We start from the raw sequence: 25,840 nt of genomic DNA, 5'->3' as shown, positions 1-25,840 counted from the left end.
AGGTCTTGGAGGATAGGAGATACAGATGTATAGAGATGATTAGAGGAGGAGAGAAGGATGCATAGGAAGGAGTTCATATTCCAAATCAGAGGATAGGATCCTTGGTTCATAGTGGAATTTGTCATATGACAATATAGATCCTTCCAGCTTTTGCCGCCTGATCAGCCCCAGGATAGTGCAGCCATCTCTGAGCTCAACTCCATTGTATCAGCATGATACATTCAACATGATTTAGTGTTCATCATTCATCATTCTCCTTCTGTCTTTTGAGTTTTTTCTGTCACAATGTTTGCATACACTGTTTCTCCCCACAATTCCTACCATTTCTCAACAAACACTGGGCCTATTAGAGGAGGCCTCTATAAAAATTATAGTGGGATCTAGGAGAGTAGGTTTGGAGAGACCCATTCCTAGACAGACCATGCGATGTAGTCTTCTTTAGCTACACGAGTAGGATGCGGAGGATATAGAGGAGCTTGATTAGAGCAGAGCCAGCAGCCACTCACCATTTGCATAGATAGGGTATCTTAGAGCCCTTGTTGGCAAATATTTGGAGGAGGTTGGATGATAGCTTCAATCCGAGGCTCTCTCTTGGGGTGGCTAGTAGCTCATATGAGTTTGGCACTTGGTACATGGCTTGATTATGACAGGTGACCAGTGTCATGTGTGAGATGTGGAGAGTTGGATGAAACTTATTGGCTCTGTCTGTGAGATTGTCCCAAATCTCAAGAGGTATAGAGGAGAGCCCTCAGGATGGTCTTTTTGGGGGCTAGTAGCATGTGTCACAGAAAGAGGACTTGCATGTGGATATGAGAATGTTCAAGGGAGTCGCTCTTTTCACGCCATTGGGTCAAAATTTGGGTAGGATCCCACTCTAGAATACACAGACATAGTGGACTTAGGGACACCATCATAGATGGGAGCTGATTGCTAGTATCGTTGCTTGGCTTGTTTGGAGTGTGAGGTATAGCCATGCTATTGATCTTCAGGATGTTTCCATTGCAGAGACTTTGTCTATGATTTGGACAGAGATTTTTCATACTCTTCATGGGAGATGGAAGTGACTGTAGGATGGTTCTAAGTAGACAAGGAAGAGGAGAAATGCTTTCACGGGGACATGGGTTTATGACACCTTTCATGTAGATGCTCATGTCATCTGGTACTATAGTCCACTAGATTGGTTGTTCATGCAATCATTGTATCTATAAAGTACTAAGTGGCTCTTTACAAGGCCTTCATTATACCAAGAGATTCCCTTAACATCATATCTTCATATAGCTTTCATCAAACGTTTGTAAGCGGCTTGCTGAGACCCATCCACCCTTGTGCATTTGGGGAATAGGGCTGGGTGTGTATGCTATGTTACACGTATCATCTGCCTGTATGGGTTTAAGACTTGTAGTTCATACCACTATTGTCAACTAAGGCGAGGAGTTTTTTCTTGTCAAGTTTAATGAGGGGGTAATCCTTCATGATTGCTTCATAGATGAGACACCAAAGGTGGGACCTGGTAAACCCATTCATTGTGAAGTTCTTTACTAGAGAGCATATATTCTCATAGGTTGTATCCATATAGAGTACATAATTGGCCCAATGTGGCCTTGTAGAGTCAGCTTTCTTGTTTTATCATGTGATTTGATAATACAATTTTTCACAAAAGATACAAGTCTTATGTTTTGACTTGTGACATATCTTTGGCTTTATTTAGTTGCTATAAGTTGAAAAGCTTGTTCTTATGGTTGAATGATATTGGGTCAGGCCTTGCCAAAAGATGACATACCAGCAAGATAGTAGGGTTTGCGGGGAGGAACATAGAGTGAACTCGGTAAACACTGAGAAGAGAAGAGAAGAGAGAAGAAACTCTGATAAATGGAATGATGAAGATTTGAATCATGGAGTGAATGTGATACAAGGGAACAAGGGTGCTGTAGCAAAGGAAGATGATGAAGACAACCACGAACCACAATGTCCTCTTGAAGGGGTGTGCAACAATGGAGAGGTTGGAGAGAAGAGGTGAAATACTGAATGAATTATTCGTGTAGAATGAGTGACAGAGGCAGCCTATAAATAGGCAAGAGACTGTCTAGGGTGGGGCTCCATTGTGGGCGCCCAATCCTTTTTGGGGCTGTCCGTTGTGAAACCCTAAACTCAAAACGCGAAACCCTAAACGCAAAACGCAGAACACAACATTGTAGGGTTTCTCAACACCCCTCTCAAGCCCAAAAAGGGGGACGAAGAGAAGAGTGAGGTGGAGATGGAATGCTACATGCTGAAGAATGCTCATGTAGCACGTGCCACTTGGAGAGTGTCCCTCGTGGGAAAATTGTTCACTTACCCAAGCGCCCTAGTACAAAGATGATGAAAACATGCAATGCATAGGAGGAACGTCGGGCTTTGTGTGGTGTCGAGAACCATAAGAGTATGCCTGTACTCGATCTCGGGAGTTGGCTCCATGCTGACCAAGTGACCAAGGCAAGAAGAAGAGGAGGAAGAGATGTAGAGAATCCCTAAGATCCAAGATTTCCATTTGAAAGATAACCTGCAGTAAAGAACATTAGACAGAGTGAATTGGAGAACCCGAAACTCAACATTGGGAGAGAAGCCACTAGCTCTGTTCATCCATGCGGAAAGGAATACGAAGGCCTCGTTACCAAGTCGTGGCTAAACCTCCAAGGCCCTGATCTAGGTAGATCCTCGAGATCCTGGGAATCAATGGGTCAGATGACCGCTGGAAGGAAGCCACCCCATCCAAGGATAGAAGAAGAAGGTAAAAGGCCTCCGCCAGGGTGTGTGAAGGATTGAGCGGTGGGTGGGGACCCTGTTTGAAATCAGAGGAATAGGAGTCCCCCTTTGAAGTTGCAGTAGATGTAGATGCCCCCTTAGAGGGCAAAGAAAGATCATCCCCCTTTGAATCCCCCTTTGAGGTAGATAGGGAATCCAAAAACTCATGGATCACGGATTTCGAAATGTCTGAGGATGAAGGAAGTGCCACCGGTCATGCCGAAGAAGGTATTTGGGGTGGTGAAGAACTCCCAGAGGTGGCCTCTCGAACCTGAGTAGGCGAGGGTGGAGAAGGGTGGGGCTCAAACTAAGCAATGAGTGGGCAATAGTTGCTGCTTCTCAATGGAGCAAATTGGGAAGCCAAAGAAGAGGAAGGAGTTGAGCAGCCACTATCTCTCGAAGGAGCGGACTGATGAGGAGACGGTATCAAACAATCATTGTCTCTCGATGGAGCGGATTGTAGAACTGTGGACTATGGTAGCCACTATACCCAAAAATAGGTGGGAGAAGACTGTTGCTAGCATTGCGACGATCTCCAGGAGTACGTAGCGCCAATCGATTCTCCATGTGCTCGAAAGGACTTAGTGCGCATTGGATGCATCTTATTGCCTTGAGCATAGTACTTTGATAGCTGATGCAGAATGATCTCTGTGGCCCGAAAAGGAGAGGTGGCAAAGGTAGTGCTGGGTAGGAGATGCATATACTCTGGGGGGGTGGGGGGCAAAGGTCGAAGTCGGCAAGCATTGGTGGTGTGTCCGATGACGCCACAATAGGAGCACCCATAGTAGATTGGTCATCTGATGGTAAAGAAACCATGGGTATTAGTGTGCCTTGCTGAAGAGGGAAATGGTCAGCCACGAACCATGAACTGCAATGTCCGCCTCAAGGGCTGGGAGGGCAGTGGAAGGGCTGGAAGTGAGCTGCCAGCTGCCAAGGAGGAGCCGCCAGCTGCAAACGCAGCCTGCAGCAGTGAGGGAGGAGCCACCGGCTGAATAATATCACCGCCAGCAGTCTGGCTGAGCCACCAGCAAACCTAGTGAAGTGTTGAAAGCAATTATCTTTACATAATGCAATATCACACTAATTTGGTGATAACCACTCATCAAATCATTGTGGCTGAAGATTTTTGAGCATCCCAAATGCAATTCTGGGAATGGGAAATCAATTCTTCACAGCAATTTTGTTTGAGGGCTCATGCCAATGCACATATCAAGTCTGCCATCCTTTTTCTCGACCCTTTCTACTACTTCGAATTGCCAATCATGATAGAAAGTCAGCATTAGACCATGTTGCAAGCCAAGAATCTAAAGAACTTTTGGATTCAAGAACTGTGCCACTTGCATTGTTTGTTCAGCTTTATAAAATTTTTTGCACGTCTAGAGACTAAGAAAACTCTTAGCTAATTGAAACTATAGATGATTCAAGCTGAGCAGGTTGATTTTGTATTATTTTGATTGACATCAGATATTTTCTTACTTGACAAATGTCTGTGTACATTAGAGTTGTTTACCAACCTGACGACCTGGATAGGGTTTTCTTTTTGGTTACTGATAGAAAAGCTTAAGGGATCAATTTTTTGCGTATGACGGATGGCAGGAGAGTGAATCAATGCACCACCAAATTATGTAAGGCATAGAATGTGGTCAAGGGAAAGGACTTGCAGAACTACAGTATCCAATATATGGCTTGGCGTAAAACTAGGTTGCAGACTTCAGTCAACAAGAAACTTTACTTGTGGTCAGAACTTTCCTGTGGTTGATTTTTCTTAATGCAACAAAGTTTTAATACAGTATACTTTCAGTTAGTATGCATATATAGATTTGTGAGTTAAAAATTTAAATTCATATGCAAGAAGGGTTTTGGGGGCATGTCCCAAATTGTGGGGGATGGCCAAGGTATGCATCCCTCCTGTTGGGAACAGCAAAGGGGTTTTGACATGGGCTGCTTCTCATTCTTGTCATGCACATAAATATTGAAACACACATTTACATGCAGCTTGTCCACAATACAGATTCCGACACCTGTTACTTTTATAGCCAAAAATGTTCTTTCTTGTCCTCGATCTTTGGTAGTATATGTTTTGAACATAACTGTTAAATAAATGTCTATCGTTATCCATCTCACCTATCCTCTCCCATGACTCTCTATACAAAACTATTTTCTCTCATCATTCTCATGATGTGCCTCACTTTGATGCATCGGTTGAGCGAGCCCCAACATATGGAGGATGCCTATCTGATTTCTCCTGATCCTAAGCACACTTACAGGCATCATCCTTAATGTTCTTCTTTCTTCATGTTGGATGCAAATTTTGTTAGCTTGCCTATGTTAGTTATTTTAGTTTGTCATCTCCTGGTTGTGAGCTCTTGTCAGAGTTTGACGGAGACATAAGACCTCTGGTAGTTTAGATGCATTTTCTTTATTTGTTGGCCTTCTTTGTGCATTCCTAGGCTAGTTATTGCCTTCCACAGTTTGCCTACACTTGCTGTGCATTGTCATTGTCATTTGGGATTTTTCTGGGTCACCCCTTATTTTTCTAGCATTTTATTCTTCAGTGACCAGCATTTATGGCCTCTTTGAAGAAACTGTAGATAAGAAAGGACAGAGATAGAGCAGATAGAGATGGAGCTGCATGCTTTCATTCACTTTCATTATTCTTCAACCATGTTCAATCTTCACTATCTCCCACAATACTCATAAGACAACCTAGGTTATACAATCAAAATCATAGTTAACTAACACAAGTCAGTTTACTAGCCCGACTTATTAGTCTATAGACACACTTGCTAGTGACAGCTAGACTAGACAGCTGTCACGTCAGGGATAGAGTACTAGTGATGAGCTTGACTCTCTCAACACTCCCCCTCAAGCTCAAGAAGGGTAGTGTTCTCCAAGTAGCTGTGTGAAGTGACTGGACTTGCATTTACCTAGTGACTTAGTAAAGATATCAGCTACTTGATCATTTGTCTTGACATGTAGGAGATCCACCTTCCTTGCAAGTACCATCTCTGGTTTGAAGTGATAGTGTACCTCTATATATTTTGTTATGGTATGATAAACAGGGTTTGTAGCCAGTAGCACACTACTCAAATTATTGTAGTACAATGTCATTGTTGGAGCCTCTATGTGCATATCCAAATCAACCATCAACTTCAGCAACCAAGCAATTTCACAGGTTGCTAATGCAACATCTTTGTACTTTGTCTCAGTACTAGATAGTGCAACTGTCGGTTGCTTTTTGCTACTCAAGCTAATCATTCCATTGCCAAGGCTAAATGCATAACCACTAGTAGACCGTCTATCATAAGGACATCCTACCCAATCTGCATCAGTGTATCCTATGAGCTTTAGGTTCTTGTCTGTCTCATAAAAAAGTGCGTAGTCTATTGTTGCCTTGACATAACACATGATCCTTCTCACTACATCCAAATGAGGTTTCCTAGGCTTCTGCATAAATTGACTGATAAGCCCAATTGCATAACTAAGATCAGGCCTAGTGATGTATCAGACTTCCTACCATTTGCCTATACATGGTAACATCTGTAATTTCAGCTCCAGTGTTTGCATCCAATTTGATATTCTGATCCAAGGGAGTCTCAGTGGCTTACAATTTGTCATGCCATACTTCTTTAGCATTTCCAATGCATATTGTTTTTGCATCAGCCAAAGTTCATTGGCTGAATTTACCACTTCAATGCTGAAGAACTTCAGCTCACCCAAATCTTTCATGTCAAATTCAGTTTTCAATATCGTCATCACATCCTGTATTCCAATGTCATCATCATGTGTAATCATGAGATCATCTACATAGATGACCAGCACAACCAAGCCTGTATTAATCACTTTGGTAGATAAACTATGATTAGCTCTACCAACTGTAAAGCCAAGACTTTTCAAGTAACTACTAATATGTGCATGCTAGGCTCTTGGAGCCTATTTCAGCCCATCGAGAGTCTTTTCCAGCTTACAAACATAATGTGGATATTGTGGATATATACCCTTCAAGTTGATCCATCAATACCTCTTCTTCCAGGTCACCATTCAAGAATGCATTCTTCATGTCCATCTGCTGTAATTTCCAGCCCTTTGCTACAACCAAAGCAATTACTGTTTTGATGGTTGCAACCAATTCCCAAGTCCAATTTTCAGCCAATGTAGACATTTCCTCATCCATTGCTTTGCACTGATTCTTATCCAAGTCAGCTTCAGCAAATGTAGCAGGTTCTTTGCCATGACTTTGGTCATATATGCATATGAATCTATCAACCAGGTATCTCACCCTTTGCGAGCGTCTCAGCTGCGGTGCATTGCTTGATTCCCCTCTTTCATGAGGCAGAACATATCTGCTTTGCTTAACACCAGGAATATACACAGAAGAAATTCCAAGCCCACTATCCAAGCTTTCAGCCGATTCATATGCAGAAGTCATCATGGCAGACACATCATCAACCACTTTTCCTTCACTTCCCTCATCATTTCTCTCCCTCACCAACATAGTGCTGTCAGTGGATGATAATGCATAACTGCACAATCTGCTAGTTCAAGGAGATACACTGGGAGATACGTCATTTGTAGGCCCAATCATAGTAGTACTCTGCTGCTGTTGAGTAAGAATAGATCCATGGTCTGAAGACATATCGATAGGGACAACAGTAGAGGTTGCATACCAAGAAGCCATTTCATCAAAGATTACAACTCTGCTAAACAGTGTTTCTGTGTAGATGGATTAAAGCATTTGTAGTCTTTCCGTTCCTGAGCATAACCAATGAACACTCTTATGCGCCTTGGGATCCAACTTCTCTTTTCATTTGGGATATAAACATATGCAATGCAATTAAAAACTTTCAAGTGGTTGATGTCTGGCTTATGTCCATACAATTTCTGATACGGTGTCATTTCATGAATACCTGCTGTTGGGGTTTGATTTAGCACATACATTGCTGGCATAACAACCTTAGCCCAGTAGTATAGTGTCATGTTTTTCTCATTAAGCATTGCACGGGAAGTCTCCATTAGTACCTTGCTCTTTCGTTCAGCCACTCCATTCTGGTGTGGAGTATTAACTGCATGAGAGCTGCCTACAAATGCCATTCTTGGCTAAGTATGCATCAAACTCATTAGACACATATTCCCCACCACTGTCGGATCTCAAACATGAGATAAAGCAATCAAACTCCTTTTCAACCTACCTCTTTAAAGTTTAAGTCCTTAAAAACAACAAACAACTCATCTTTGTGTTTTAGGATATATATCCAGGTATACCTACTGAAATCATCTATAAGCGTCACACAGTATTTGGAGCCTCCAAGAGATGCATTATGGATTGGTCCCCATACATTAGAGTGCACTAACTATAGTGGCGTCGAGCTGTTCCGGACATGTTTTACAGATGGAAATCTAGATTGTTTGCCAAACTAACAAGCATCATAGATGTGACCTAACTTAGTGTATGCAAACTTTGGCAAACCAGTGACTAGCTACTTTCTTTGCATAGTGTGTAGTCGCTGAATATTTACATGCCTAATCCTCTTATGCCATATCTCAAGATCTCTAATAGTGCCCTGACCAAGTGCAAACATGGCTGATTTCAGCTGAGGCAATGCAGCATCCAATGTGAACATTCGACCATGTTTGCTACCACGAGCAATAAGCTTGCAGCCATTGCCAAACTCCTTGATAAAACAACCATGCTTATTAAAGCGAACTTACAAGTTCCGCTCCGTCATCTGTCCCACTTATGACAAGTTTTTCGTAAATCGAGGGCACATGCAATACATCATGCAAACTTTTCTTTTTCCCATCATGAATGACCAAGGGAACCACATCCTTATTCTTAATGCTATGCTGAGTATTATCTCCTGTGCAAAGATACCTATGGTTTTTGGAACCATGTTAGTAAACCATTCACCATGTGGTGTCATATGATTAGATACTCTAGAATCAATATACCAAACATCATCTGGCTTAGTTTCCTAAGCTGCATGGTTCTGAACATACGTCATAGCAAACAATCGCTTCGACAATGTGGCCATACTTGCCACAGTAATGACAATCCTTATCCTTGTTAGCATTTGCATGCATCGACTGTGACTGCTTTGACTGTGACTACCATGATCCTCGACCTCTAGAATTGGATCTTCCCCTTGCTCGGAAGTATCCACCACCTCTAGCATTTTGCCCTTGTTGATTATTGACATTTTGAGATGCATGCTATTAAGTTTCTCTACCGCGAGTGAACCCTCTTCCACAGCTACCATGGCCTCTTTGATTTGAATAAAATACTGTGTCCGTGCCCTTCGAACTACTCGAACTAGTAGCTAAACCCAATTCGACCTCTTCATGTATGAGCAAAGACACAAGTTCATTAAAATAAGGCATCTCAGATTGCACTAAGATAAAGGTGTCAAAGGATTTATATTCATGTCCTAGACCATTTAAGGTCACAACTACCAAATCCTCATTATCTACATCAGCTCCTACTAGAGCTAACTGATGTGCAATGGTCTTTATCTTAGTCACATAATCATGTATGGACCATCCTTTCTTGTCCATTGTATTGAACTTTTGCTTTAACTGGATTTTGCGCGCACTAGTGGTCATGCCATAAAATCTCATCAAAATATTCCAAGCATCCTCTGGTGACTTGCAGTTCATTATCTGCATGACCATTGCGTCAGAGATACATAACGACAGCCAATGCAACACTCTTCAGACTCATTCCATCCATACATGATGTGCCCTAAGTTGATCAATTGTTGCATTCTTTTCAGGAAGTTTAGGTTCAGCTTCCACACTTGTGACTAAGTCCCAGTAGCCTTTTCCAATGAGAGAGTTCTCCATTCTGAATTTCCAAATAGCATAATTATTGTTGTCTAACTTCTCACCCACTATTTGTGTAATATTATCACCCCTCTCAACATTTGCCATGTCTGCAACTGAAGTAACTTAGTTCAATCTTATAGATATTAATGCTTAACTCCCTGCACGCACTAATAGTCTTTTTAATGAGTCACTGCTTGCATAACACTCGGGAAGTAGTCATACATTCTGAACTTATCCCAGTTCAGCTCATTTCAGTCATTAAGTAGCTATCAGTACATCAGGACATTTCAGAATCCCAATTGCATAACATAAAGTATGCTTTTCTCTCAACTAAGACAGTTCTGGTCCCGAGTAACTGCACTAGTATCCCTGCCGTACTAGTAGTATGTCAGCTTAATACCCTGCTTTGCATCACTAAACATCTGACATAATACCCATGAATGATATCATACCATTGTAGACATTACCTTTTGCATAATCATTTTTCAACCAAGCTGTCCAGTAGTGAATAGGCAAGCAGTCTATGACATAGCCCAATCAGCTTAATGATATTACCTTCACTGAACCTCAATACATAGGTGTAAAAGTATCATTGCTCATACATTTTCCAACTTCCAGTCCAGTAAGAATATAAATAGTTAGAAGTCTATCAAATCAGCCTCATAGAAGTCAAGCTGAGCATACAATGCTCTTGAACAAGCATAGGTCTATCACTGACCATTTAGTGCCATACCAACATCTGTAATCAGTGCCCTGAACTCCACAGGGACATTCAATTCCAGAATTGCAGAGATTTCAGCTTACATGACTGCACAATATGCATGCAGGAAATATATACTCAGTATTCGTTCAACTGACTGCTCAGATATTTTCATATTTGTCATAGCATTGCTAACCAGCCCATGAGTGCTTTTCTCAGTCATCATACTCTCCATACGTATGCCATTCATTGCAATAGGCTGTCATTAATCACTGGCAGTACATAAGAGAAAACCAAGTACATTTCAAGCTAGACTAAGTCAGCTTCAGGCCTGCTTGATATGTTCACTGCTGCTGCAAAACTGAGACAAATACAAGCTTCAAATGGTGTTCCCTGATGCCAACTGTACCCTTGAAGTTAATGCTCAGGACCTGCTGTACAAAGGCAAACATGACTTGCTGAATTATATTCACAGTCCACAGAAAAAACTGGCGCATTTCTTCTTGCTGTCCATATTGAATACTGCTGCTGGTTATTTTCCAAAGTATTCAGACATGAATGTTCAGGGTGTTACAGAGATGCTACTCTATAGTAGCTAATGAGTGGCATCAATCAGAGCCTCCACGCAGTCAGCTGAAAACGCGAAAGTGTAAGCTCTTTCTACTTCTCCCTGCCCGTCACGTTGCGAACACTGCCCCCGCCCCTGCCTGTACCATCGCACCATGAATGACGCCTGATCCTGGCTGCAGCCCGCCCGACCTGCCACCCCGCCTGCGCCCTGCCGCCCCACCTACTCCGCCTGCTGCCCCGCCTGTGCCCGGCCGACTTGCGCCCCGCCTGCTGCCCCGCCAGCCCCTGCCTGCTGTTCCTGTGCCTGTCCTGCTCGCCCCCGCTCCGCCTTCTTTGCCCCTGGCCGGCCCCCGCCCCCGCCCCACATGTCCCCTCACCAATTCCCCACCTGTTATTTACAAACCCCCAAAACCCCCACCCCCCCCGGCCCCCCGCTAGGCAAGGCTCTGCCATCCACCCTTTGCCCTCACCCCCCCCCGCGTGCTGTCCCGCCTCCTTTGCCTTGAGGCCGGCCCTGTCAGACAGACACACCACCTGCATAAAAAACACCAACCCCCAAACCCCCCCACCCCCCCCACCCTCCCTCCCTCCAGTTGCTCCCTTCCTCTGCAGCAACTTCCCCGTCTGGTAGCATAGGAGCATGATAGGTAGGTTCTCAGTAGGGATGCGCAATGGAAACCTCTGGTTAGACGCCGGTGCATTCTACAAATGCCCCCCAGTCAAACACCTTGTGCGTCGTCCTCTCCAAGAAACCAGCTCTTAGCCGTCCGGGCCACAGAGCTGGAGCTTAAAGAACCAATGATATTTGGTCAAGTAGTTGGACACTCCCCTTCCAGGGCCCAGATTCGGGATTGGCTTCACTCCACGCTGCGCATCGGCACAATGCAAATCGTAGAGGCAGTCCTAATGGGTCAAGGGATCTTCATGGTACGACTCACCTTGGCAGACGTAGCCCGTGAGCTACTGGCCAGTTTACCCTATGCTTCTATGAAAGGGGTCATCTACATGGTTTCCTGGTACAGTGGTTTCACAGTGGAGGCATTCGCGCTCCACAACACGTTCCTTAGACACCCGGTCACCCTACTCTTTCTCGGACTGGCGATAGAGTATCGCCCGTTAGTGGAAGACTTTGGATGGCTCTTCGGCACTGTCCTTCCCGCCTCTTTTGCGAACATAGTGAGAGCTGCAGGAGTCCCAAAGGTAGGGGTGGCAGTAAAGGAGACAAAGAACATACTACAGTTCCTAGAGATCGAGGTAGGTGGTCACTCTTTCAGGCAGCAGGTCATTGTGATTGGGCAACTAGGGCAATGCCTATGTTGCCATAAATTTGGGCATTAGGATGCAAAGTGCACGTGCTTCGGAACCAAGGCGGCATCGCCGACAGGCCCACAGGTGATGTGGATGGCTTTACACGGATCCACAGATGACAAAGAGGGAGACGGCAAGGGGTGGTAGTCAACCCCTCAGACACAGCCACAACAGTAGTTTGCAAGAGGGCAAGCATCGCCCCCCCTCGACAGAGCATCACACGGCCCCCCTCTCCTCGCCCCACCTGGCAAGACCACATGCCCACACATCCATCCCCTACGGAGGCGTCAGGCCACCTCACCTGTGGGCCCACAATCCCCCCCCTCAGGTCCCCCCCCTCTAGAGCTATCAACTCCCCCCCACACCCGCCTTGTGCATTCAATCACCCCCCCATCCCTCCATCCTTCCCCTCCCCATTATCACCCCCGCCGACCACCCCCCCTGATCTCCACCCAGTACAGGTGACCCCCCCTACCCATCCTCCCCTCCATCGTCCACAGGAGGGGAGGAGCCCCATATGCCGACATCCTCCACTCATCGGTAGTCGACCACCCCCCTCCCCCCTTCCCCCCCCAACATAGCCACCAGCTCATTCGTTCGTGCCGCGCGTCACACTTTTCCGAGACAAGCGCAACTGCTACCACAGGAGTTTTTTCGCAGTGGGCCGTGGTCTTACTTGAAAGTTGTGGAGCGCGGAGAGTTCCCACTACCCTTGGAGGTGGGAATCTTCGTGGTACGCAAGTCAAGGAGCAACAAGGTTCCCAAACTACGCCTTCTTCCTTCAGACCTCTCACACAAGAGACTGGAGGACGGCACAGATAGAGGAGGTGAAGACCCAGGTGGCAGACCATATCTCCCACTGGATGGGAGAAGGTGGACTGGTACTTTTCTCCTAGTAGTGGCAAGGTTGTATGATGGACTTAATTGGTGGGCTGGGGCCGAGGTCCCACATCTGAGCATTATCTTTTGAGCCCCTCCGTAGTGGAGAGCTCCGATGGATGTGATTGAGTGGCCCCTAGCACAGGCGGCCTGCTTCTACTATTGTACCGGGTCTCGCCTCTGTGCCTGGTTGATAGATGCCATGGTGGTACCACCAGGCGCATCCATCACCCCCATGGTCCCCGCCCAAGGGCTACCATGGGGGAATGGAGTTCACCGTCCAAGCCAGCAACGAAGCGTATCCACATGCCTCATAGCTCCGCTTCTTCGTCAGCAGCTTTTACACTGAACAAATGCTTGTTCGGTCAGTCATAGAATCCCTATGAGTTTGCATCTTGCATCCTGGAATGTGAATAGCCTCCACTATAGTGGAGCATGTGGTTCCAGGAAGTTGATTGTTCGGCAGGAGTTTAATTGTTCGGCAGGAGCTGCAGCGCCTGCCCTCGCCGGACGGATTGACGTCTTCTACAGGAGTACAAGCTCACTCCCGCCCAGGCCTAGCAGGTAGGGAAGGTACTCTTGGGTAGTTCACACACTTATTGGGAGCACGCCATAGGTGCGCAAGGCAGTAGTGGAGGTGTATGCACCTCTATTGACCCAAGTCTCACTGCCTGTGTACGAGCCTGTGTACGAGACCACGGGACGATAGTGGCAGGGAGGGTTCTATGGATCATTTTGGATATTGGGGACTCGTGCCTTGGAGTCCTCAATGTCTATGCCCCTACTGAGGTTAGGGCACGTAGGAGATTCTAGGTGGAGATCATAGCAGGACTCCGAAAGGTGGACTCTTGGATTGTTGGAGGAGACTTCAACAACTTGGAGGCCTTAGAGGACTAGTAGCGCAGAGGCGGAAACTACGAGGGCATGGCTGGGGAGGAGCAAGAGGCATGGGAGGTCTTTCGGTCCAACAGGGCTGTTCCCTGGCCCTGTATCTGTTCTTACTCTTTACAAAGGCGATGTCTCACTTCCTCAGGTCACGTGTAAGCAGGTTACGCGGCCTCCGACTTCCAGTGAGAGAGGAGATGGAGTTGTTAGACACAGTATATGCAGATGATACATCACTCTACATAGAAGATGATGAGTTGATGTTGGAGAGAGTGAGATTGGCTCTTGAGGTGTTCTGTATTGCAGCAGGAGCGAAAATCAACTGGCGAAAGTCGGTTGGTTTTCTTACAGACCTGGACTCTAGCACGGAATGGGGCGTCTACTTGGGATTTAGATGGGTGTGCAGAGGGCGACTGTCCATTACCTAGGGTTCCAGGTGGGACCTCGACATCACTCCCACCCAGCAGTTTCTTCTAGTCCTTGACTCTATTCGAAGGAAGCTAATCTACTAGAGTACTGCTCACCTTTCCCTAGCAGGTCGAGCCCTGGTGGTTAACCAGGTCCTCCTAGCGACGGCTTGGTACATCACCTCGTGTTGGTGCTTCTCCGCGTCCTATGTAGTTCAACTTTGCTGCCTAATGCGAAACTTCCTTTGGGCCGGGTTAGACGGTTCAAGGGATTCCCGGGCCAAGGTGGCGTGGGCGACCATTATCTGGCATCGGCCAGAGGGAGAGCTTGGGATCATAGACTCAGAGTATCAGAGTATGGACCTCTTAGGCAAGCTAATAGTCCACAGCCTCACATCAGGACGGCAGACCTGGAAGGTCCTATTGTAGGAGGGTCTCTAGGATTGTAGACCAAGGCTTGGTGGTGATTGGAGGCCATCCCTAAGATGGATCTTCACAACGGCCCAGATCACCCCAGGTGCATCCTCCCCCCAAGATTCCCCTTCCTACGCAGTCTACTTCGTTTGTGGGAGGGCCTTTGTAAGGCCCTAATTTAGATCTCCCCAAGCTTCTAGGAGGAGATAGACCGCCTATTGGTGATCTAAAACCCCTAGGTCAGAGATTGGGATGGGGTAAAGATTGGCAAGCGCCCCCACATCCAGTGGGCTGGTTGGGAGCCCGGCCCGGCCCGTACCATCAGGACATGGTGGAAAGTGTACAGAATGGTGGACGAGGAGATGCTGCGATGAGGATTAGGCTACCAGAGAAGAGTTGAGTTGAGGAGAAGGGAGATAGATGCAGCAATACCTCAGGAGTGGCTTGCCCCCTTGATACAAGAGCTGGTAGAGCCCGAGGAGGTATGGGTCGCTAGGTTTTCACCCGAGGTATCCCCCTACAGGTGGTAGGTAGAGTGGGCAACGCACAACATGGGACGTTCTTCACCATGTAGGAGGGGGGGCATTTGGCCCTTGATAGAGGGCAGTAGGATGAGGGGATAGATGTCCTTTCATGGAGGAGGATTCGGGTGGTTGGCCTTTAGGGGAAGACATGGCAGTTGGATCCCTGTCTTCTGGGAGGAGCTCAGGGAGTGGTGCCTTTGGATTTGGGAGGGTAGGCTACTTGATGAGCTGGAGTGGGATCTACGGCCGGCCACTGCGGTCGCCAAGAAGTCACCGAGGTTCTTGGAGTACACAGCTAGGATTGGCAGACACGTATTGTTGCAGGAGGACATGGATTGGGCGCTGTCGCGTAGCAGGTATTGGGCGGAGCACAACATCACAGAGGCTTTCCGACGGACCTTCTGGCACCGCTTATGGGATAGCTGGAGGCCAAGGAGGGTATCATATTTCTTATGGCTGGTGGCACATGAAGGCCTGGCGGTGGGAAGTTGGTTAGCCAAGATGTAGAAGGAGGGTGGTTGCAAACGCTGCACATAGCAGCCTCTGGAAACTCCAAAGCATTACCTTTGGTCGTGTCAGGCAGTGCAGCTCATGTGGAGAGGAGCATGCCGTATTCTCCGCCGTATAGCACCCAGCCTTGGATGTATCTCATGGGGACCTTTTTGTTGGCAGGCAGTCAGCCAGGGCAATCACATTCTGTATGAGGTTGGGATGCAGGACAGGATATTCATTATTGAGGCTCGGTCATGTGCAGTGGTTGGTTTGGAGGCTCTACCCATCCGCCACGTACTAGAGCCCATAGCAGACCGCTCAAAGGTATGGGAGATCATAGGGAGTCTTACTAGATGGCATATCTAGAAGGTGCGGTGCCAGGAGGTTTTTGGCGGAGAGGGACTTTTAGTACATGCGACTTTAGTAGAGCTTTGGACCTCCATCATCCACTCCCTTTGTGGCCGATGGGACCAGGTGCAGGGTGAGTCTCGAGCTCATTAGGAGCTCTGTTTTCATTTCATGCGCACTTGGTGCAGCTAGGACCTGTTTTTTGTGATGCAGGCAGGCAGCCCCAGATGGCAATACACCCCCCCTCCATGGCTTCTTAGCCCCATCCCCCCTAGACGACCCTTAGAGGCTTGTACACTTGATATATCTGTGACTCTGCATCAGCTCCAGCTAGTCTGTTGAGCATGAGCACTTCCTTGTATTCAGGGTTTTTTCTGAAGTAATATAATTAGCCACACTTTATTTGCAAAAAAAAGAAGTCAGCTGAAAACATGCCCTGTGCTGTCCATGCAGATCTGAGATCATGCTGTCCATGCTGGGTGCTGTCAATGCTGAGAGTCCACGGTTTTTGTTGTCCTCCACCAATGCTATTGATTTTTCATGCTTCTACTGATAGAAGTTTGTCAACACTTAGTCACTCAGTTCTCACCAACTATTGAACTCCATTGCAGGCCCTTTTTCCTCTACACATGCTTCCTCAGCAATCCTTCTACAACATTTTTACTTGACCAATGTCATAGAGCATATCAAGCTCTGATACCATGAAGAAGCCATAGACAAGAAATGACAAAGATAGAGCAAATAGAGATGGAGCTACATACTCTCATCCACTTTCATTATTCTTTAACCATGTTCAATCTTCATAGACTCCCACAATAGAAAACCTAGGTTATACAACCAAACCGTAGTTAACTAACACAAGTCAGTTTACTAGCCCGACTTATTAGTCCACACACACACACACACACACACACACACACACACACACACACACACACTTGCTAGTGATAGCTAGACTAGATAGCTGTCATGTCGGGGATATAGTACTGGTGATGAGCATGACTCTCCCAGCACTAGGTGCAGATCAACTAGATTTGGGCATTTATGGCTATTTATGGCTAGCCCTCCCCACTTAGCACACACACACTCTTCAATCTTCAATCTTCCCTTTGCAAGTGCACACTCTAACCCTCCAACTCTCCGTGCTTGGTGTTGCTATTGTCATTAGCTTGATCTGGTGCCCTCACTAACCCTTTGGGCTATGTGCTGGAACTGATTAGTCCATCATCATTGTATCAACATTCTTCTTCAATCACTGTAGTATTCTTTCTTCATCTTTTGATTCTTCTCTTTCTTTGACTCTCTGCTTCTCTCTCTATTCGTGTTTCTCTTCCATTGCGCACTCCCACATGGTATCATTGCCTAAGTGAGGATATAGTTTGGAGATTTCTTGCAAAAGAGCAGGTTTTCATTGTATTTCATTGTAGAGGAGCAGCCGAGATCTTCAAAACGCAAAATTTCAGCCTACGTTTACTACATTTATAGCCCATATAGGTGGTCCATTGCCCGACTGTCTGACAACCACGTGACAATCTCCAAGTCCTAGGCGGCAGCATTCAAGCATTAGGCAACATCTATTTGTGTGTTTTGCAGAAAATGTGAAGAAGACTGCTAGGGTTTGCACTGAGGACACACAGAGTGTACGACCATGACAAAAACACAAAGAGATAGACAGAGACACAGACGCAGAGGGCAAAACTCAAACCCTAAACGCAAAACTCAAAACTCAAACATAGAAACTCAAACACAAACAGAAGAAGAGCGAGAGAGAACACAACTCTGAAGTGGATGAATGCTGTAAATGAATGTAAGAGTGTACAGTGTGCTCAAGGGCAGAGCAATGTCGGAGTGTGACGTCCACTGGAGACAGATCCCAAGTCTGTGACCACCAGTCGGAGCTCTAGGAGTGCTGAATAGTGAATGGCAGCAGGCTGGTCACCAAAATACAGTAGTCTAGAGGCTGGAAACCGGTAAACGCAACAGTGTACCGCTGATCGAAGGCTGGAAATTGCACACATGTGCGGTAAACAGCAAGGCGACAGTTGCAGCTGATGCAGAGGGCAGAGGGCAGCCCTAGAGGCTAGAAGGCTACAAACACAGCAGTCAGAGTGTCGCCTGATGGAGGAGGAGGGCTGCCTGCTTCGCCAACAGCCTGAGGCTGTAAACGCAGTGAACAACAAAGGGTGGAGGTCTTGGCGATGAGGAACAGGGCCAAACACAGCAGGAAGGATGGCGCCAGACAGTGGGCGACAGCTGGAAGAAGGCGCTAGGGCACTGCAAGGTTGGAGGAAGAGGTGGTAGTAGTCGCGAAGGCTGGACAGCCACGTGGAGGTAGACTGATGGCTGAAATCTGCACTGGAGAGTGCGAAACCTACACAGATGGAAATGAGGGCTGAATGGGGGCAGCCTATCTATTTATAGATGTGGAAGGGCGCCCCAAAAATTAGAGTTTTTGGGAGACCACTAAAACTCTCTCGGACCACTTCCCGTTTTAGGGTTTCCACTGAACTCTCTCGAACCGCTTCCCGTTTTAGGGTTTTACTCTAAAAGAGCATTTTTAGTGTGTTTTGGGGCTGTTTAAGAGGCTAATCAGCAAGTAATGCATATTTTAGCTCAACAGAAAACAAAAATTTGTGTTTTGCAGGTGACCTCTTCTTGGTGCAGGTGACAACATCTTGCAGGTGACTTCTTCCTAGGCATAGGCGATAGCTCTCTAGTGTAGGGGACAACTTTTTGTGCAGGCGATAACTTCGTGGTGGCAAGCGACAATTGTAAGACAAAATTTTGGATGATTATAGGATTGAAGATGTGTAACCAGTTCATGAGCTTTGATGATTTAGAGGAGGAGCTTCTTTCCAGTCACTCTTTTGAGCAGAGATGTGATTATTGCAATTATAGTCAGTGAGAGGAGTTCCTTGTTCACACCCGTCCCCCTTCTATTCATCTTTCACAAAAGGCTCCATCCTTAGTTAACATGTTGTCCTTGATACCATTGGTGCAAGTGCCTATCTTACTTTCATTATGCAAAGAAGAAAAACTTGATGGTTCGAACTATTCATTGTGGTTGTGTAAGGTGGAGTGCATACTCGACACCTTCGATCTTTGGGCTCTTGTTTTAGATTCCATCCTTTGTCCTAAGGACGATCTAGCAAATGGGACTTTTATGGACGGTGCAGTCTTTTGAGATTGGCTCAACTCTCGAGCCTAGTCCTTTCTCTTTATGAGTTTGCAAGATTTTGTCCTTGTGTATGTTCACAGGTTGAAGACTGCGGCGAAAGTGTGGAAGAAGCTCACGTCTTTGTATTAGCACAAGATGTTTGTCCACAAGATTTCCCTTGAGAAGAAGTTGTGGATGCTTAGTCTTGATGATTCCTCCTCTATGAAGGAGCACATCATGAAGATGGAGGACATGAGAGGTGAGCTTGTCTCTCTTGTTTGGATGATATCCTTTGAAGATATGGCTATGATCCTTTTGACTCAGCTGCCATCTCCTTGGGTTCGATGTCTTCTACACTAGTGTTATCACATCAAGGGCCCATGGTTCTCGCTCCATTAAGGCATTTACTATAGGAACAGGTGGAGGAAAGAAGAAGAAGGCATAGGCCAAGGACAAGAAGCACGAGGACAAGAAGGATGAGAAGAAGCCCAAGTGCCCACACTGTGGGAAGGGCACTCATCCTGAAGAGAAGTATTGGAAAAAGTACCTGCAATTGAAGCCAAAGGAGAAGGATTTGAAGGCTGCCCCGGCAATGACAGAGTATCTTTTTTGCACTTATTTGCTGAGATGGATACAACTCTTGCTTCTTTTGCTCAGGAGAGACCTTGGCTCATTGACAGTGGGGTCTCTTCTCATATGACCTACAGGCAGGATTGGCTTCAAGATTTGAGTGCCAGAGGGGCCATAGTCACGGTTGGTGACAACTCTACCGTTCCTGTTTGAGGAGTGGCAACTATTCCTTTGTTGCCAGACAGGCAGTCTTCTTTAGCCAAAGTTCTCTACGTACCGGATTTAGGTTTAACCTATTGTCTATTCATGGTCTTACATGGCTTGGCACCCATGTGATATTTACATAGAATGGGGTGATAGTGGAGGATGTTTCTACAAGTGCCATTCTTTGGACAGGATCCGAGGTGGGTGGGCTTTATATGCTCACACCCTTAGCTGCAAGGTCTTCCCACGAGCTTGGGCTGCTTTGGCATGCTTGTTATGGTCATCCTCAATTTTGATGCTATACGACAGGCTTCTCGGAAGAAGATGGTGGAGAGACTTCATGACTTCCCTCCTATTCACACTTTGTGCTCTAGATGTTTGAGGGGCAAGTAACATAGGCAGTCTCATCCCCAGTTTGCCACTAGGAGGGCTTCTACCCCACTTGAGTTGGTTTACATTGACCTTTGTGGACCTATGGGCATGGGCTCCCTTGGGAAGGCCAAGTATTTGACTTCAATCATTATGTGTGGCCTTATTTTTTGGAGTACAAGAGTGAGGCATACTCTCGTTTCTGTGAGTGGAAGGTGTTTGTGGAGATACAGAGTACTTTCAAAGTTCGTGGTGTATGAGCAGATCATGGTGGAGAGTTTCCTTCTAACCTCTTTTCTTAGTTTGGAGAGATCCTAGCATTTGGGTGGAGTATATCCATCCGAACACACCTTCGGAGAATGTTTTGGTGGAACATGTGAATTGAACCATGCTAGAGATGGCCTGATCGATGTTGGAGCATCGGGGTCTTCTTCATACCCTTTGGGGTGAGGCGGTGGCTATTGCAATTCACATTTGCAACCATTCCTCGACTTTTGTGTTATAGGACATGACTCCCTACGAGGCTTTCTTTGGTTAAAAGCCCTTCGTGTCTCACTTCCACATTTTTGGATGTGATGCATTTGTCCATATGGACAAGAAGAAGAGGAAGACGAAGCTTGACTCGAAGTCTAGGAGGCTTATCTTCATGGCTGCAATGCTATCATGAAGGGCTATTGACTCCACGACCCAAAGACACAGAAGCTTGAGGTGAGTAGGGATGTGATCTTTGACGAGGGTTCAGCCTCCGAGGATCCTATTGATGGTTCTATTTCACGTGATTCTTCGTCATCTACTAACCCTTCCCCACCCTCAGTTCCTCCCCTTCCCTCCATGTTGCCTCTTCGCATCCCTTTCTCGTCCCCCCTTCTTCTCCACCCTCTACTCCGGCTTCCCTACCATCTTTGATGGATGCGACTACTTCTTCGTTGCATACCTCCACCCCTTCAATCTCCCCTCTAGAGTCTTCTAGGGCTGTTTGTTTTTTTTTTTTGCAAATAAAGTGTGGCTAATTATATTACTTCAGAAAAACCTTGAATACAAAGATGTGCTCTTGCTCAACAGACTAGTTGGAGTTGATACATAGTCACATAAATATTAAATATACAGGCCTCTTAGGGCGGTCTAGGGGGGATGGGGGCAAGAAGCCATGGAGGGGGGGTGTATCGCCATTTGGGGCTGCCTGCCTGCATCACGAAAAACAAGTCCTGATAGCCCCAAGTGCGCATGAAGTGAAGACGGAGCTTCTGACAAGCTCAAGACTCATCCTGCACCTGGTCCCATTGGCCGTGAAGGGAGTGGATGATGGAGGTCTAGAGCTCTGTCAAAGTCGCCTGTACAGAAAGTCTCTTTCCTCCAAAAACCTCATGACACCGCGTCTTCCAGATATGCCATCTAGTGAGACTCCCTATGATCTCCCACACCTTAGAGCGGTCTGTTGTGGGCTCCAGTACCTGCCGGATGGGTAGAGCCTCCAAGCTGGCTACTGCGCATGACCCAGCCTCAATAAGGAATATCATGTCGTGCATCCCAGCCTCATACAGAAGGTGGCAGCCCTGGCTGTTGACTGCCTGCTAGCAGAAAGCTCCCCATGGGATACATCCAAGGTTGGGTGCTATGCAACGGAGGATGCAGCATGCTCCTCTCCACACTAGCTGCGCAGCCTCACACGACCAGAGACAGTGCTTTGGAGTTTCCAGAAGTTGTTGTGTGCAGCGTTTACATCCTCCATCCTGCCGCATTTGGGCTAACCAACTCCCTACTGCTAGGCCTCTATGTGCCACCAGCCATACAAAATATGATACCCTTCTCTGCCTCTAGCTGTCCCATTTGTGGCGCCAGAAAGTCCGTCGGAAAGCATCCGTGATATTGTGCTCCGCCCAGTACCTGCTATGTGACGGCGCCCAGTCCATGTCCTACATTAGTACGTGTCTGCCAATCCTGGCTGTGTAGTCCAGGAACCTCGGTGGCTTCTTGGCGACAGCAATGGCCGGCTATAGCCACTCTCCTGGATCCCACTCTAGCTCATCAAGTGGTCTGCCCTCCCAAATCCAGAGGTACCACTCCCAGAGCTCCTCCCAGAAAACATAGGGGTCCAGCCACCATGTCTTCCCCTAAAGGCCCACCACCCGAATCCTCCTCCACGAAAGGACAGCTATCCCCTCATCCACTAGATATGGAGGTGCTCACCGATTTGTACCCCCTCCTGATCTCTGACCTGGGGGTTTCAAATCACCGGTTGACGGTCTATCTCCTCCTAGCAACTTGGGGGGACTTTGAATTAGGGCCTTACGGAGGCCCTGCTACACACACAAAGTAAGCTATGTAGGAAGGGGGATGTGGGGGGCGTGATCTGGGCCATCATGAAGATCCATCTCAAGGACAGTCTCCAATCCCCACCAAGCCTCGGTCTGCACTCTTGGAGACCCTCTTGTAGTAGGACCTTCCAGGTGTGCCCTCTTGGTGTGAGACCGCGGACTACAAGCTTGCCCAAAAGGGCCATACTCTGATACTCTGGGTCAATAATCCCAAGCCCTCCCTTTGACCGATGCTGGATGATGGTCGCCCCACGTCACCTTGGCCTGAGAGTCCGTGGAACCGTTTGACCCGGCCCAGAGAAAATTCCGCACTAGGCGGCGAAGCTAAGCAACAAAGGATGAGGAGAAGCACCAACATGAGGCGATGCACCAAGCCGTCGCTAGGAGGACTTGGTTGACCACTGGGCTCGGCCCGCTAGGGAGAGGCGAGCAGTACTCCAATAGGTCAGCTTCCTCTGAATAGAGTCCAAGACTGGGAGAAATTGCTGGGTAGGGGTGATGTCGAGTCCCACTTGGAACCCTAGGTAGTGGACGGTCTGTCCTCTGCATACCCACCTAAATCCCAAGTGGACGCCCCACTCCATACTAGAGTCCGGGTCTGTAAGGGAAACCAACCGACTTCTGCCAATTGATTTTCGCTCCTACTGCAGTACAGAACACCTCGAGAGCTAGTCTCACTCTCTCGAGCATCAACTCATCGTCCTCTATGTAAAGTGCTGTATCATCTGCATACTTTGAGTCTACCAGCTGCATCTCCTCTCTCAGTGGAAGTTGGAGGTTGCGTAACCCTCTCACTCGTGATCTGAGGAAGTGAGACATCACCTGTGCAAAGAGTAGGAATAGATACGGGGCCAGTGGGCAGCCTTGCTGTACCGATCTCTCAAGCTGAGACTCCTTCCCTATCCTGCCATCTATGAGAACCTTGTTGGTAGCCAATTTGTAGAGTGCAGAGACCCCATGGATCCATGCCTGGGGAAAGTCCAATCTCTCCATGGTGCCCTCCAAGAAGTCCCAATCCACCCTGTCATAGGCTTTCTCAAAATCTAGGAGTAGTACAACCAATCCCTACTCACTGTGCTGGGCCCACTCTGTTGTCTCAAAGAAGGTAAGACATTGTCTAGGATGCTCCTATCCTAGACATAGCCTGTTTGTGTGTCATGAATGATGTCTGGAAGCACAGGGCGGAGTCGCCTACCAATCATCTTTGCCAGTGCCTTATAGTCAACTGGCAACAGGGTGATCGGTCTCCACTGGGATAGCTCCAACCGGTCTCCCCCTTTGGGGAGGAGAATGATAAGACCTGCCGATAAACTCCCTGGCATCCGGCCTGAACTGAAAATCTCCTAGAAAGCCAGCAATAAGGGGTCCTTTACTACCTCCCAGAAGGTGATGAAGAAGGCCTTAGAGAGGCCATCCTCTCCTAGGCATTTCTTCCCGTCTTGTGTGTGGAAAGCCTCCTCTAATTCCTTCTCTGTGAAGGGGGCTAGGAGGGAGTATCCCATCTCCTCTGTGACGAGGGACAGGATGTGATCCTAGACTTGCTATTTGCAACGCTGTCCTCTGACTGAGGCTGTCTCCTGCTCGAAAAGGCGTTTGTAGTAGTCGGTGGAAATCTCCATCACCTCATTTGGGCTAGAGCGAATCCTCCCATACTGATCGCGAAGGCTGTGTATCTACTCTCGGGGCTGGTGTGCCTAACAGAACTCCCTACACATCATGTTCCCCTTCCGTGCCCAGAAGGCTGTTGAGGTGCGGAATGAGAACTCCGAGCACCTGCCCTCTAGTCCAGCGATGGCTGCTTATGCACGCATCTCCTGTGCGTGGAGGATGGGATCCCTTGGTGTCTCCTGTAATAATCTCTGCGTGGCTGCTAGGTCTTGCCGGAGTGCTCTCTCCTCCTTCCAGCATTGTTGCTTGGCTTGTAGGGCTGCCTCCTGGCAGATACTACTCAACTCGGCTAGGACCTCTGCAACCTCGTCTGCGATCTGGTCCCTCTCCTCCACTCCCTAGTCCAAATCTGCTCAATCTGTCTCTTCACCTCCTCTCTCTTGTAGATTGAGTCAGGGATCCGATAGGATCGTGTACCTAGGAAAGATGTTGGGGGACCAAGTGTCAGGAGGACCGAGCAATGATTGAGTAGAATGGTGCCAGTCAACTGCCCTATCTGGCCTCCACGAGAGCACCCCCACTCTCCCATATAGAACCTATTCAACCGCTCCAGCAAGACTTTGCCTAGCCGCCTGTATCCCCAGGAGAAGTCCAATGACCTTTTCCCCATGTGGAAAGTTGGGTCTCTCCAAGCATCGTGAGCTCCTATTGACAGTAGGAAGACCTCCCATGCCTCTTGCTCCTCCCTAGCCATGCCTTTGTAGTTTCTGCCTCTACCTTGCTGGTCCTCTAAGGCCCCCAGTTTGTTGAAGTCTCCTCCAATAATCTAGGAGTCCATGTTAACCCTCAAATGAATGAAGGTGGAAAATCCGAAAAAGCTAAATAAGAAGACAAAGACAGAGGCCAAGGCAAAGAGAAATGGAAGACAAAGACGCACAAGGAGAAGAGTCCTAAATAAGGGAGAAAGGCGCACAAGGAAAAGCGCAAGTCAAAACTTTTGTAAAAGAGCGCAAGCGCATCATGGTTTAATTCAAGGAGCGCCGGGCTCTCACCCGTGCAATTTGTAAATGTAGATGGGCGGTGGAAAGGAAGCTAGGAAGATAGAAGGACAATGGGAAAAAGGGCCTAGGCTACGGCCGGCCATGTAAAAAGGGAAAAAGGGGATGACCGCCCAAAAGGGATTTAGGGTTTTGTATATAAAGTTGAAAAGTGAATGAGAAGCTCATTCTGGTGTGTGGCCAAAAGTAGCTCTCCTCTTCTTCTTCTTCTTCTTGTTCTTGCTTGCTTGAGCTTGTGCTTGAGAGAGGGAGTGTGAGAGTGTGAGGGAGTGAGTGTGTGAGGGTGAGGGACCGAGGAGGAGAAGCTCTCCATCTTCTCATCTCTTCTTCTCTTCTCTTCTCTTCTCTTGTCTTGCTCGCGGTAATGGAGCTTGGAGCTTGGAGCGGGAGGATTGAGCTTGCTTGAAACTTGCACTTGGATTGTGGAGC

General features: G+C 47.3%; 1 protein-coding gene across 11 annotated transcripts in view; it reads left to right on the top strand.

The window, feature by feature from the left end:
• Window positions 1–25,840, top strand: part of LOC148017135 (uncharacterized) — a 123,838-nt gene that overhangs the window by 19,410 nt on the left and 78,588 nt on the right. For 5 of the 11 annotated variants that reach the window (XR_015687844.1, XR_015687843.1, XM_087662504.1 and 2 more), the window contains exon 2: window positions 4,378–4,518. The exons of 3 other annotated variants lie outside the window; for them this stretch is intronic. Coding sequence is in view for 6 of the 8 variants with exons in the window: in XM_087662504.1 (XP_087518630.1) it covers window positions 4,419–4,518 (100 nt within the window). In the remaining 2 variants the exon portion in view is untranslated. Of the gene's footprint in view, window positions 1–4,311; window positions 4,519–25,840 lie in introns of all 11 variants that reach the window. 3 more of the 11 variants (XM_087662500.1, XM_087662498.1, XM_087662499.1) reach the window with 3 other exon arrangements.

This window comes from Lygodium microphyllum, chromosome 22 (genome assembly GCF_053477565.2).
Source record: "Lygodium microphyllum isolate KBCC chromosome 22, Lygodium_microphyllum_v1.1.10, whole genome shotgun sequence".
In the NCBI taxonomy this organism is placed as follows: domain Eukaryota; kingdom Viridiplantae; phylum Streptophyta; class Polypodiopsida; order Schizaeales; family Lygodiaceae; genus Lygodium; species Lygodium microphyllum.
The sequence above is the reverse complement of the archived record's forward strand: the minus strand, read 5'-3'. Positions and strand labels throughout refer to the sequence as shown.